The following is a 16,104-nucleotide window of genomic DNA, read 5'->3' on the forward strand; positions in this document are numbered from 1 at the left end:
TTTTATTTATTGAGATAAGTACTTCATATATTTCTAATGATAACATGACTTAATTGAACATCTTTGTAAGTATGTTTGTAGCAGACTTAATAACTACATATACAAAAGTAGTGTTAAAACTGTCTTGTTAAATTTATATTAAGCTAATATTGTTAAAATGTTTTGACAGATAAGTGACACATTTTAAAAGTGTAATAATGGTTCATGATGAATTATTACATATTTAATTCTCCCAATTCTTTTATGAATCTCTTTTAATTCTTAGTACATTTTATAGATGTATTATATATAGATTCATATCTATATGATATGAACTCATTTATATGTATGTGTATTCTATGTATTCATTTATAGAGATGTATTTTGTATACATTCTATAGATGTATTCCATTAGTTTGGTAAGCACTGATATGCCTTGAGTGTGTTAAGTGTTGGATTACTCCTCTCCAGAAATTTTGTAAATATTTTTTTCAAAAAGAAAATATTAATCTGTAAATCTCTCTAATGTCGTTCATCTTTACAATTTCGTTTTGATTATTTATCTTATTACAATATTATTTCCATTGCTGATTTCTAATAAAAGTAATATTGGTTAATTTTTTTTTAAATTAAATAAACTATTATAAATCCTGCTGAAGATGTAGTAAAATTAAAAAATTTACTAATACTTTAAAATTGAATAAAATTTTATGTATAAAAGTCTGAAGCCAGGTGTTTCACTCATTGCAGTAATGTATTCAGATGTACATAAACATCTATCTCTATTACAAGTGAAAAATATACAACTATGATAATAGTGTAGCTGTTTGAGTAATTAAAAGCAATAAAACAGTATTATACTTAGACGGTAATAATACATTATAAAATAACTTAAAATAAAAACTGCACTAAAAGTTAAAATTAAGTTAAGCTTAAGTTAAAACTAATTACGTTAAGAATTAAGTTGTTTTAAATATATTTTTACTTCCTTGTACAAAGTAAAGGAAAGTAATGGAATCCAAAAAAACTGCAGTAATAAGCCCTCATTGAGAGCTTTTCAATAATATATCATAAGTGACATTTATTTTCATTGATTCCAGAGTTATCACAAAATAAAATTTTAATTAACGAAATATTGGATTTTACAAGGGGAGGCACATCAGTTCAAATCTGGCTTCATCTCCTAATTTAAATATATTGATTTATTAATAGTTATTAACTTCTGTAAAAAAAATTTACTATAAATAATAATTCAATAATAATAAAAAATAAAAATGAAAAAATGTCAGAAGTTAATGAAATAAAATTTTATGTACTTTTCATTTCAAAAAAATGTGTATATGTAATTTAATAGTTGTAAAAGGAAGTCATGCGGTGTTCACATCAGATTTTGTTAATCTTATTTAAAATTTGGATAAACATATAAAAGATTATGGGAAAAAAATTATTTAGAAGAAAATCTACGTTTTCATTTTAAAAAAAAAATAAGAAAAGGAATGCAGAGAATTTAAAATAAAATTATTTCTAGGTTAGATTTCCTTAAATTTACTGACATCTACTTAGTAAATGGGTCTACTCTGCTTACATAAATAACATTAATATACATTGATTTTGTGGTCATTTTACTTTTTCCTACATTTATTTATCATGCTGTAATGGAGGGGGTATTTGGATTAGTAGTTGACCAACAAACAAGTGGAACAGTATTGCTTTTGAATGGTTGATAAACAGTCGGAAGGAAAGTACATATTTTAACACTAAAAGCAGATACTGTAATAACATCTGGTCATTTAAGTACTGATGTTTTACTTGTTGTTTTTAGTGTTGTGACTACTGATTTATTTGGGTCATCATATTGCTGAAAATGGCAGAAATTATACTTAAAAAGATTTATCCAGCTTGCAGTTTCTCAGTTTTGCAAACAATCATGTGTTGCATATCAGTGCCTTACAATATGTAACTATAAAATTTGATTGCTATAATCTCTTAATTGTTTTTATGTATAAATTATGTAAACAAAAATCTAGAAGTATGGTGAGATATTTGGATGTATTTTCTTATAAATTTTTAACATTAAAAACTGCGTATGTTATTTAACGGGGTGTAGATTGTATACAAATGCAGGTTATTATAAAAGAAGGTTTCCTATTTATTTTTATCAGGAATTGTTTTAATTTCATTTGTTTTTTGTTAAGCGCTCTACTTATTTGACGATTCCTTTAGTTTAATTAAGTATATATACTGTTGTTGATTGGATAAAGTTTACATATTGTTAATTTCAAGAAATTTTAATAATTCAGTTTACGTTTACTTTTTTATACAAATTAGACTATATACTCAAGTAAAAGTTTTCTGATGGTCACTAGTTTTCAAAAGATATTTTTGTAATTATGAGTATAAGCTCCTTAATATTATAAAATAAACTGTAGAAATTGTCAATGTTCTTATCTAAAAAATTGGTCTGCACCTCAGTTATTTCTTAAAAGCTACTTTTAAGTTTAACTATTTTTACTATGACCAATCACTTTTGTATTTTCATTCAGTACTGATAGAAATAAAGTAGGAGTAGAAAGTCTGGAATTTCCCAATTAACACCTCAGCTAGTAGTTTGGCTCTTGTACTACCTTCAACCACTGAATCAGGCAATTCTGCAGGCCCTGTTACTCCTATAAATTCTAATAAAGAAGCAGCTGCTCTGTCGACTACCAAAACATGCCACAGTTGAAATCAGCTTAGCCGACTCATTTTTCATGGCACTTGTGCTGGAAAAAAGAGGGCAAGGCAAGATCAACCATATATATAAATGAGGTAGCAAGAGAGTTCAGTTTAGTTTTTTCTTTTATCATTATTTGTTAAAAATTTAATAATCTCTAAATATTGTTTCTTGGTGAACAAAACATTTACATATCATTTTTTTTCTAACGTTTGGAATCTGTTTGTTTAGATTATTTTGAACTTTCTTTAACATATGGTGAAACCTACTACATGCTAGAAGCAGTATTTAAACATTAATAAAAATAATTTTCAAAGCCTATCAAGTGCAAGCTTTCTTGTAGTTTGAAAAAATCTCTTTAAGTGCTGCTGTTACATATTAAGAGATTTTTCAAAAAATTTGTAATGTATATGCAGAACCTCCTTTGTACACACATGCTGAGAGTTCTATCGCTTGTACACATCTGCTTTTACATTTGTAGAAGCACATGCACTTCTACATTTGCTTGGTAGAAGCACATGTTGCACTTCTACCGAGCTCTGATCTGTTCCTGCTTAAGATTATAGATGCATGCCTTATTTATCCATCTACTGGTGCGTTTTACTCAAGTCCTGTGGTAAATTTACTAGTGGACAGTGGGGAGTTATCTCTTTGGAATAGACGGATCCAAATGATATCCTCCTACGCATTATAAGATGTAGCTCGCTTGCATTAAAGAGCAACCAAACCATTCTACCTTTGCTGCAGTATTCTCCAACCAGCATGTTAATCAATACGAGGAACAGCCAAGATCTACTGTTCTTCTATCATCACACACATCAGCTTTTCTGATCTCTAAATATACAATTACCTCCAGTATCTCTTTTTACTTAAAGTTATTATACCCTTGACGGCCCTCCCTCATGAATTATTGCTTAGTCTCAGTCGATATCAAAAATAAGACACGAATCTAGTTTTTTACTAGGAAAACATTTCAATATTGTAAGTAGTGTGAATCCAGATGCTGTAGTTTATACAGACTGCTCTAGACATGGTAATTCTGTTGGTTGTGCTTTCGTCATTGCCAATTGAACATACATGTTTGGCCTTCCCAGCATCACCAGTGTTTTAGTCACAGAGCTGTATGCTATTAACAAGGCCTTGAATATACTTAGCCTTACACTCTAACACATACTTGTCTGTTCAGATTCCACAAGTGCCTTGCAGGCAATTAGTGACATGTCTGTGATATACAATCATTCTCTGAAATAACTCAGCATAACACCATAAGCTTCTGCTGGTTCCCTGTCATATTAGAATTTCAGGCTATGGGCGCGCTGATCATGCAGCAAAAGAGGCCTGTCTGCAGCCTCCTTTCACTAATTGCGTTGTTTCAAAAGATCTAGTCTGTTTTCTGAAGAGGACAGTTCATGATGAATTACAAAGTGAATGGAATGCTACCATCAAATAAACTTTGTCCAGTTAAAAACACTGTGTTACTGTGGGGCTCTTCATGTAGGAATAACCATTGTGAGGAGGTTATTGTTTGCTACTGGCAGGACACAGAAGGCTCACTCATGGATATCTGATGACACAGACTGATGCACCTGTTTGTATTCGTTGTAGTTGCCAACTAACAGTGCACCACATTTTTGTGGACTTCGTCTGTTATGCGGCATTTTGTCAAAGTTTAAAATAGGGCCTAACTTATGAAATATCTTAGGTAACAATGTATCAATACTGTCCTGTGTGTTATGATTTCTTAAGGCTGTGAATTTGGATTCAGACATTTGATATGATTGTTTCTGTCTTTTGGCATTTGGCAGGTTTATTGCTTCATGCTAGATTTTTAATATTGTTTTTAGTTTGGTTTTATTTCAAACCTAGCATTCCACATAGGCGTTTCATATCATTTTAATTTTTAAGGTAAATTCTAATATTTAATCATTTACAATGGTAATTTTGTGCCCAGGTATTGATAACATCTAATTGTGCACCCAGGAAAAAATCCTTTGTGCACCATTATGCATGTGGAAGGTTTTTTTGAATTATTACTAAAGTTTATTTTACTAAAATGTTGTATGTGTATAGTCTTATGCACATGAGAGGTAATGAAAAGTTAATAAATAATGAAGAGTCTAAGAAAAGGATAATAGTACAATAAACTGTACTTGGTTATCTGGACACCATCTATTTTTCACCCTTTTCTACATTTACAACACACTTCACAGCACATTAACTTAAAATTGAAAATATTTTTTTTTAATGAAATAATAATTAACTAAGATAATATTATCAATAAAAATAAATAATCCAGATAAAACCACAACACATGGCAAAAAGCATGGAATCCAGATAACTTACAGGTACCTTAATAACCTTTGTATCAATGATGGGCAATACTGAAGAGAAACTGAAAATAATTATATAAGCAAATCAGTGATAGACATATGCAGTCAGTGAATGCCCTAATAGTGAAATTGATTGTTCAATTAAATAATGAAGAAAACTGGCAAGCAGATAAAGCTTATAATTATCAAAAGTAAATGTAACTGAGATTAAACAAATATATAGAGCAATGGGTACAGCATATATTGGCTATAGAAATGTGGATACAGTTGTTCATCGTCACATTCATAAAGAGGCAAGAAAAATTAAACAGAGATATTCATCACAAAGTTGGATAAAAAAAAGATAAACAGATTTTTATTTGATCAGATTTTTGATAAAGATAGAAAAAAGCTTTAAACTGTATTTTATTGTTACAAACATGAAAAGAAAAAGACATATATTAAAGGGTTGTAACCACATATAGAATTAAGAGGTGAAGAAAATGTGAAAATATAGATAATGTTGAAGATGAAGATTTAAGTTTAGAAGAAACAAGTTGAAAAAAGTACAAAACTAAAGGAAAGAATGCCACAATATTTTTCTGTATGAAAGTAATAGTGAAAAAATGAGGATTTGTCAAAAAATTCCCTCAATACATTCGATTTGGGAGAAAATTTATTTAAATGATGAGCAAGATACAGAGAATAGTGAAAAAAAATAAAGATGATTATAGCAAAAAAGTTACAGGCCAAATGATATTCTTCAAATAAACAATAAGAATAGTGTATCTGCAAATATATATGCTCAATATATGTTTATTTCAAACACATATGGGCAAGTCACTACTGGAGTAAATTATTAAAGCTTTATGTTAAATCTATTTTTCTAACAGTAACGCATATATTTACAATTTTTAGAGAATGATGTGAAGAGAAACAAATAACAGAACCTCAAGAAAGAAGTTTTTTAAAATAAAATATAGCTATTCACGCAACAAACAAAAAGATTAATATAGAGTTAATGACAATGATGTAAATTTGTATGTGTGACATGTGAAGCAATACATTTATCTCAAATATTATAGATTATATCATAAAGTATAATAATTTTAAAAGCATTTTTACAATTGAATAATTCATAATTTACTTTTCCAGAAAGCATTTTAGAATATTTTTTCAACCTGCCAATCAGTACATAATGTGATATATTGTGCAAATGTGTATGAAAAGAAGCAGACATTTGTGCTCTTAGTAAACATGCATACACACACAGTGGCAGCTTGTATATAGTTACTATGGAACTGCAGCACCCCCTATTTCCATTAACATAACATTTAAAATAATGCATCCCTTTTTCTTTAATTCTTTCTTTGTATTTGTACAATATGTAATCCTTAAAGTTAATTCAGTAACCATCCCCCAGTTTATGAAAAGGATACAAAAATCTTTGAATGGAACTGTGCGCTTCACATTTCCGGCGGCGTGGTGTTTGGCTATCATGCGCAAGCACACATAGGATGCTGCCTGCAAGGGAGAAAAAGCAATGTTTGTGGAAGGTAGTTTTTTTTTAACCCTGCGTGTGTATGGAACATTCCTTGTTTATTCCCTTCTAGTTTAGTCAGTGAAAGGAATATTAAAGTGGTTTAGTTGTTTTTTCAGTAGTGAACAGAAGATGGGAGAAAGCAAGGGCTCTTTGATTGCCAAATCTGTCCAAAAACCTGCTACAAGGGCGAAAGGTAATTAGTAAAAACCAAATATGTAATTGTTTCTGTGCACATAGAAATTTAAATTAAGCTACATTGACTATAGTGTTAGAACATTCCATTAGACTATAGTGTTTTTAAGCAGACATTTTTAAGTTATTATGTAATAATACTAAAAAATATCTTTATTATTTATTCGGTTAAACCGAATATGTTTTTTAAGCACAATGTCCTTAAGAACCATGTACCATATTCTTGAATATGATAAAGTGTAGAATGAGATTATTATCCTGCTTCCAGCTATTTTATTTTTATTTTATTTTACAGAAAACTTTAAAACTTTCTGGGCCTTTTCAAGGCCCTAATTTTAACTACAAGCTGCCACTGTACATATATATAATCAATTATATGTTTTTTTAACAACATGATGAACAAAAACTTAACTTTACATTGATTAGACCAGCAAGAAAATCAGGTGACATTACTGCTCATGGCTTGTACAAACTATAAAATACACTCCAGATTGTGCGATATATTAACAAGGTTTATTTAAAAAATTATTGGAATATTTTTCTACAAACAAGACATAATCTTAGACACCACAAAATATTAAAAGGTTATATTTGAGTCTACCACCAATCAGTGAATCTGAATACAATTATACTTGAAAAGTATTTTTAATAGTATAATTAAAAATATGACATTCATTGCATGTTGGACAGTAATTGTATTTTTTATTTTTAAAAAAATGCTTTGTTCTTTGTATCTTGTTTAATGTTTTTGCTCAATTTTAAACAAATTTAAAGTAGTTGTTATTTGTATTCAGATATAAGTCCTAATACCTCCATAAACACTCAGTAATACCTCCTACATGTCATTCAGAGTATGAGCAAAAATTCAGAATAAGTGACAAAAACCAATTGATTTATGATGTTTATTTTAAGAAGTTCATAACAGTGAAAAGTGTACTTAAAAATTTGTTAAAAATTTACAATTCCTTAAAAATACTCAAAATATATAGATATTATACTATATTAAGTTTTTTAACTCTATTTAATGGTTCTTGCTTCTCCTTTAAAATGGTTTTAACATAGAAAGTTTTCACCTCCCACATGATGTTATATAAATTAGTTGTACATTACTTGAAAATAAGAACTGATTATTCATGTAACTATCTTTATAAATTTGTGGTTTCATTTGAGAACTAATAAAAGCAGTGAACAGTTTTGCTATGCACATTAGTTTTGCGATTTAACTAGCAAATAAGAGTTAAAAATTGGTTTGAGCTATCAATCAGGTTTAAACGTTAAAATGAATTTGTATATCTAAAACTGTATAAAACTTGTTGCTCAATGAAGTCAGAAAATAAATAAAAATGTGATTTGTGCTTACCACAATATTTTTAATTTTATTAGCATGAAAACATGTATTTTTTGTAAAATACATCTTGTAAATAATCAAAATAAAATTACAAGAAAAGTCAGAGGAATTAAAAAGAAAATTGATGCAATTCAACACATTTATTAAGTTTTTATCAGAAATTAGGGGGTAGTCTTTCAGAAAAACTTTTATTAAAACATCAGGGGCCCTCCAGAGGAGTGAAAGTTTTGAAAAATATACCTGTCAGTATTGGTAGATTACACAATCACCCATCATCCATTTGATTATTTATAATGGATCAGTACATCACAAGCAGTGATATACGAATCATCACATCAATCCTTACCATTCCTATTAATTTAATAATAAATGTATAGGCTGTAACATCACTTATAATAATAAAGGGCAAGTGTACATGTGATTTAATGAACAAATAGTCCCTTAAAAAATACCCATCGGGTTGGTCTAGTGGTGAACGCGTCTTCCCAATTCAGCTGATTTGGAAGTCAAGAGTTCCAGCGTTCAAGTCCTAGTAAAGCCAGCTATTTTTACACGGACTTGAATACTAGATCGTGGATACCGGTGTTCTTTGGTGGTTGAGTTTCAATTAACCACACATCTCAGGTATGGTCAAACTGAGAATGTACAAGACTACACTTCATTCACACTCATACATATCATCCTCTGAAGTATTATCTAAATGGTAGTTACCAAAGGCTAAACAGGAAAAAGAAAGAAAGTCCCTTAAAAAAACTGTATTTCACCAGATGAAATTGCTGTGCCCAGCCATTGTTCAAGTAAAACTGTACCTTTCTCTGTATTATTATTGTTAATTTTATTGAACTTAGTTTATATTTGTCTTAATAAATAGTTAATCTTTTATTTCTACACAAATAGTACATAGTGTGTTGTAATGTTTATAGATTAGTGTTAGTTTACATAAATAAGAATCTACTTTAAGTATCGTTGCACATGAGATTGACTATGTAATTTTTTAAGTATTTATATCATGATTATATCCATTTAAAGTGTTGGTTTAGTTTTAATTAGAATTATATTATCAAAATAATTTTATTTACCTTTGTTAATATTTTTAAATTAACTACACATTCAAATAACTAAATTCAGTTTGATGCTCAAATATCTTACTACTTTTTATAAAAAAATTCTTTGTTGCTGATGCCAGCATTTCGTTCATTGAAATTTATTTATGAACTAATATAAAAAGATATTGTCATTACTAGTGTCATTCAGCTGATGGAATAAACTGTATTTGTTTGTATGACAGTTTAAGTTATACTTTTCTTTTTAACTGAAATTCATTTTCACTGCATTTTTATTTTATATTATAAATTGTTTTTATAACTAAAAAATTGACAGTCTACTGTAAGTGATTAATTCCACTGTCACCTCCAGTATAAGTCTTTATAAAACAGCTTGTACTTCAATTGGATATATCCGCATGCCTAACAATTCTGAAATTGTATGAGGGTTTCCTTAAGAAAGCTTCAGCCTATTGTTGAGCATAGTAGCTGGAGGAAAAGCAATTTGTCAGTCTCCTGAGGGATTATGGGTGGGATGCTACAAAGAAGGCTTAACAAGATTTTTTTGTGTAGGACTGATGTGTTTCACAGTGCATCTTAGTTCTTTTTTTTCCATGAACAATAGAGTGGCATAATACAGCAAACTACAAAAGATATTTATGAATTTTATCTATAAAAAGCATAAAAGAAGAAAAACCAATTAGCATACAACAAATTGGAATAACTTTGGGTTGTAAAATAATCCCAACAATGTAATAAACTCTTCCAGTTAGATGTAAAATGCATCAGTCAACAATATAAACTAAATTTTTTTTAAAATTGAAAATACAATTAAAATAAAATTTTTAAATCAATTAGACAACAAACCTCCAAATGCAAGCTAATTGCATAATTAAATTGTTATTACTTATAATGCAAGTAATTGATATAGAAGTGGTAAAGGGGTTACTAACAAAAAAATCATGAACTCAGGGATTTACAGGCAAAAGCCTCTGTTACAGTCCCTAATATTCTCTAATATATCATTAGTATGGTTTTTCTTTTTTAACTGCCAATCCCTCATTAACGTAATTTACCTAGTCAGAGAGAAAATGACAAACCACTAAGAAGGAGCAACTAAAGAACATACCGAACTGACAACTCATAACATGTGGAATCCATGCATCAATCAGGTACACCTCAAACAGATGTCAAAATATATCTTCACAGCTGTCAAACTAATGATTTCCACAACAGTACAATATGAACCATCATAAATATGTTTTTTCCTAAGCATCTGGCACCGTTGGTATTAATATAATCTGTATAGAGTTTCCAGTTACCAACAATTTTCAATACGAATGTCCTAGTACTATCATCGGAGTCACCACTCTTATCATCAGGGACTTAACAGAAGATGTAATTCAAAACTCATACATGCAACTGATAATAGTCATAAAACTCTTACGGACATGACATTACATTCTTATTGGCATATAAATTTTTTAATGATCTATTATCGTGAACGTAATATCGTTTTAATTAAAAATATAATTTTACATAGAGAAGCTGCGTGTATGAGTTTTGAATTACATCTTCTATGAAGTCCCTGATGGAGTAGACTCAGAAAGTACTAGGACATATATATTGAAAATTGTGGGTAACAGGAAACTTTATACAAATAAATATGCTTGTTTGGCAAGGCAGACTGTACCAAAAATATATTTATGCATTTTCCCAAACTTATCAAAAATGCGTAACTGAATTATCTTAGATTGTAACTTTACCATTAACAACCCCCCTTAATCCCATCCTCAACACTGGCATTTAGCAGATTTTTAGCTAAATGCTCTTTAAATTCATGCTATGATCACAAGATCCTTTGGAGGAAGGTACATTCTCCCTTTGTTTCATATGATTTGATTATGAGAACTCTACCTATAAACCTACACAATGCCTACAAAAAGCTCTACTAGGGCAGTGGTGTTAGGCCATCTAATGAATATATAATTGAAATTGTTCACAAGCTGTTATGTTATTGTTTCTAAAAGATTCTTGTATAATTTTTATGGTTTCATTTGTTGTGTTATTTGGATAATTTCATTATTTTCAAAAGAACTCATTTAAGTACTCAATAATTTTAAAATGTTAATCATGTAGTCAAAAATTGTTACTCTGAGAAAATACACTGACTGGTGCCCCGTATATCTCAGATATTTTACTCGTCATTTTTAAAAAAGATACTAGCTAGCTTATGTAAAGCAATAAATTAACATCACAAGAAATGCACTATGTTCACAAACGCAGCAGAAAGAATACAAAACAAACTATATAATACATAAAACACTAACTGAATGAAAAATATTATTGACGTTTAATTTTATTGAAAAAATTCCAATAAAAAACATTAAGCAAAAATAAAACTGTTGTATTAAATCAATTAGGTATTCCATCTACACTTCTCTTACAAAAGGCAAAAGAAAATATTAAAATCTTTAATTCTGTTGGCCAGGTGCATTTAACCTAGGCAAAGTAATAATTGACAAAAATATAAAAGGATCACATATGAATATGAAATGTGTCCAGGGTTAAATTCACACATTTTTATTTTTTAATTGAAATTTTATTTAACTAAGCTCATGTTCTCTTCAGCTGTTTAACTACAAATTAAAATATATTTAAGGCTTACTGGATTTACTATTCGAAATTACACAGCATTAAATTTAATTATTTTTAATCTCAGAATAATGCAATTACACCAAAACCATTTTTTCTTTCAAAATGACTTTTTATAATAATTAAAACATTTATAGCCCAAAGTGAACTCTGAATTGTGGTATTGTATTTTTAATAATGCACTTTTTCAATAATCGGAAGTTGAATAATCAAATTAGCTAAAACTATCTTTTATTAATTTAATGCTGTAGTATTTATCATTTTCTAAACTTAATAAATATTAATCAGAAAAATATTTAAGGTTGATTAAATAAAAAGTCAATTTTTTAACAAATTATAAATCTTTTAATATACTAAAAAATTATCAAAATAACAAAAAAAAATAAGTAATAAATATGTATGAAAATTACTTACAATACTGACTTAGAAAAAAACAGAATAATAAATTTGACAATATAAAACAAATAATACTTAGTTATATCACCAAACTATATAAAAAACTTTATTAATAGAGGTAAAATAATTTTTTTGAAAATATATATTCATTCAGTCTTTTCCATAACATTTAATTATCTGTAACAGTTAAATTTAGTCAACTTCCTCCACAGTTGGTCCAGAATTTGCGAAAGATGTCCCCTGTTGTGGTCCACATCCTGGCCTTCCTGGAGCTTCTTCAGCTGCATATATTTTTGTCATTATTGGTGAAAATTCTCTTTGAATTTCTTGCATTTTATTCTCGAATTCATCTTTGTCAGCAAGAGTATTGTTGTCCAGCCATCTTAAACATTCATCACATTTGCTTCTTGCTGCAGATTTATCACTTTCACTTAATTTATCACCGGCATCATCTACAGCTTGTTTAACACTGAAAACATAACCTTCTAATTTATTACGAGCAGCTATCTTCATTCTTTGTTCTTCATCTTCCTTCTTGTATTTTTCAGCTTCATTCAACATTCTGTCGATCTCAGATTTTGAAAGTCTACCTTTATCATTTTTAATTGTAACATTTTTAGATTTACCTGTGCTATTTTCTTTAGCAATGACATTCATAATGCCATTAGCATCAACATCAAATGTAACTTCAATTTGTGGAACACCACGAGGTGCTGGTGGTATTCCGGTCAAATCAAATGTTCCAAGCAAGTTGTTGTCTTTGGTCAAAGCTCTTTCACCTTCAAATACCTGGATTGTTACTGCTGGCTGATTGTCAGAATAAGTAGAAAATATCTGAGATTGCTTGCAAGGAATCCTAGAGTTTCTTTCAATTATCTTCGTCATCACTCCTCCAGCTGTTTCAATTCCAAGAGAAAGAGGTGTCACATCAACTAAAAGAACATCCTGTATTGCTGAACTCTGATCTCCACTTAAAACAGCAGCTTGTACTGCTGCACCATATGCAACTGCCTCATCTGGATTAATAGAAAGGTTAAGTGATTTACCATTAAAGAAATTCTGAAGCAAACTTTGTACCTTAGGAATTCTGGTAGAACCTCCAACTAAAACAACATCATGAATACAAGATTTATCTAATTTTGCATCATTTAAAGCTTTTTCGACTGGTTGCAGTGTAGAGCGGAACAAATCAGCACACAGTTCTTCAAAACGTGCTCTTGATACTTTGGTATAGAAATCAATACCATCATACAAAGCATCAATTTCAATACTGGCCTCTGTACTGGAAGACAGTGTTCTTTTAGCTCGCTCTGCTGCTGTTCGTAATCTACGCAGAGATCTTGGGTTAGACTTAAGATCTTTACGATATTTTCTCTTAAATTCTTCTGCCAAATGATCTACTAGACGATTATCAAAATCTTCCCCACCTAAGTGAGTGTCACCTGCTGTAGATTTCACTTCAAAGAGTGACCCTTCATCAATTGTTAAAATGGATACATCAAATGTACCACCACCAAGATCAAATATAAGAACATTTCGCTCACCTTTGAGATTTTTGTCGAGACCATAGGCAAGTGCTGCTGCAGTAGGCTCATTGATGATCCTAAGAACATTCAATCCTGCAATTATTCCTGCATCCTTAGTCGCCTGGCGCTGGGAATCGTTAAAATAAGCTGGAACAGTGATAACAGCATCTTTGACTGGTACTCCCAAATAATTTTCAGCAGTCTCCTTCATTTTCGTTAATACCATAGCGCTTATTTCTTCTGGAGCAAATGTTTTAAACTCGCCTTTAAATTCTATCAGGATTTTGGGTTTCCCGCAGTCAGCAATCACTCTGAATGGCCAGTGTTTCATGTCTTGTTGGATTTTCTGGTCGTCGTAGCGTCGGCCAATTAGACGCTTAGCATCAAATACGGTGTTCTTCGGATTCATAGCGACTTGGTTTTTAGCAGCATCTCCTATCAATCTTTCGGTGTCCGTAAAAGCAACATAACTTGGTGTAGTTCTGTTACCCTGATCGTTTGCGAGAATTTCAACTTTTCCTTGTTGCCACACACCCACGCAGGAATATGTGGTTCCAAGATCAATTCCAATAGCTGGTGATTTGCTTGGCATTACGAATAAGTAGATATACTCACAAGTAAACACGTAAGTTTAATGCACACAGTTCACTTATATCAACTCAACTGGTGCGTTGAGTAAGTGACGATGCTTATATACTTTCGGTTGTAACAGAGCACCTTGGAACAATCGAGAACAAGCGCTAAGTAGAATGTTCGAGAAACTCGCTCTGATTGGTGGTTGCTGTGTGACATCAGGCGACGTATCGATCAGCTATTGTTGGTAACCTCTAGTTCTTTCTCGAAATTTCTAAGTTTTTGTTTTAAGTTTATTATGTAGTTTTGAAATAAGTGTTATTGTTATTTACATGTATTTATTTTAAGTTACAGAGATTTGTACTTTTCACTGTTAGTTACAGAAAATTAAAATTATCTCCTGTATAAAAATATATTATTAAAGTTATAAGTACAAAACAATTGTTCATTTGAAGGGCGGATTAAGAGAGTATTTTCGTTTCTTTTTATCAAAATTTGCTTTATTATTAACTTTTAATTGTTTAAAGCTCCTTTTAGATTTTATCATTTGTTTAATTATAGACAATGAACAGATTCTTATAAACGTCGTTAAAGAGGTTAACGTATTGTGTGTAAACAATTTTTGACAGTAGTTTTATATTTACATTTTGTTAGGTTGTACATGTGTATATAGTACAATGTATTTTCACTAAATAAAATATTTTGTATCTCTATTATCCTACTGAATGGGCATTTATTACATTTGTTTTCTTATGAGTTATGCAATCATTAGTGATGTGTTTAATCAGTTATGAGTATTTGTGAAATATTTTGTGATTTTTCTATTGAAAACGTTTTTGTAACACGTCTGAAAACTTTTACGTGGAATTAATTTATAGAAATTTCTTTAGTGGCGTGGTAATGTTGCACAAGAAGGTAATACATTTTATTTCATAACGAACATTTAATTAAGTTTAATAAGATTAAACAGTTTAGTTGTATGCTTTCAACTTCATATCATAACTTCATAATACCTAACTGTGGTCCCAGAAGTTAAACAAAAAAATAAAAGTCATATCGTACTTTTTGATGCTTTTATTTTATCATAACTTTTGAATTCTATTTCAAAAAATAACTTACGAAAAAACTTCTAGAATAATATGCCTTCCATTTTGTGAATTATTGTTGTATTTTGCAAAACAAAATATGTAGTACAATTTTTAATCGAATTTCGACAGATATTTGCTGCTTTTTGTATTTATTTTTTTATTTCTTATCATAATACCAAAGAAAAGACCAATTTTTAAAGATGCCTTTTGCTCTGTTTTAGTAAACATTTTTGAATGTATTAAGTATCGATGTAAATGTGAACACATAATAGACAATAAAATTTAGAACAAAAAATTATGTTAGAATATTAAAATAATCATTAAATAATAAAATCAAAACTTATTTAATATTGTCTCTTAGCAAAAATTAATATTTTCTTCAAATATCTGTTAAGCAGCATTTCACTATACAGCTTTCTAGAAATTTCTGTAACTACTGTTAAGTATTGTATTTCTTATTATTTCTTCAATTTTATAAACCAACAAAGAAAATCAAATTTAAGATAATGACTAATTAATCTTATTAATGTAAATAAAATAAGCCAACATAAAATATTATTACTATAAGTAACAAAAATGACTGCTCAGACTTTCTAGAATAAATTAATATTTTAGTTGACAACATACAGTTAGTGAATTCTGATGTATTTTGAAATAGTAAATTTGCAATATGCGAGATAATTTATTAATATTCTTTTCACACATGAAACTGAATTTTTTTCATTATGTCTAAATTAAA

At 29.5% G+C, this 16,104-nt stretch overlaps 1 protein-coding gene across 1 annotated transcript; it reads right to left on the reverse strand.

Moving 5' to 3' along the window:
• Positions 1-12,104: 12,104 nt before the first annotated feature.
• LOC142329253 (major heat shock 70 kDa protein Ba-like) lies at positions 12,105-14,382 on the reverse strand. The gene has a single exon (XM_075373671.1). The coding sequence runs from the start codon at positions 14,294-14,296 to the stop codon at positions 12,371-12,373; it is 1,926 nt and encodes a 641-aa protein (XP_075229786.1). The 5' UTR covers positions 14,297-14,382; the 3' UTR covers positions 12,105-12,370.
• Positions 14,383-16,104: the final 1,722 nt, after the last annotated feature.

Source organism: Lycorma delicatula, chromosome 8 (assembly GCF_047948215.1).
Source record: "Lycorma delicatula isolate Av1 chromosome 8, ASM4794821v1, whole genome shotgun sequence".
NCBI classification, from domain to species: Eukaryota; Metazoa; Arthropoda; class Insecta; order Hemiptera; family Fulgoridae; genus Lycorma; species Lycorma delicatula.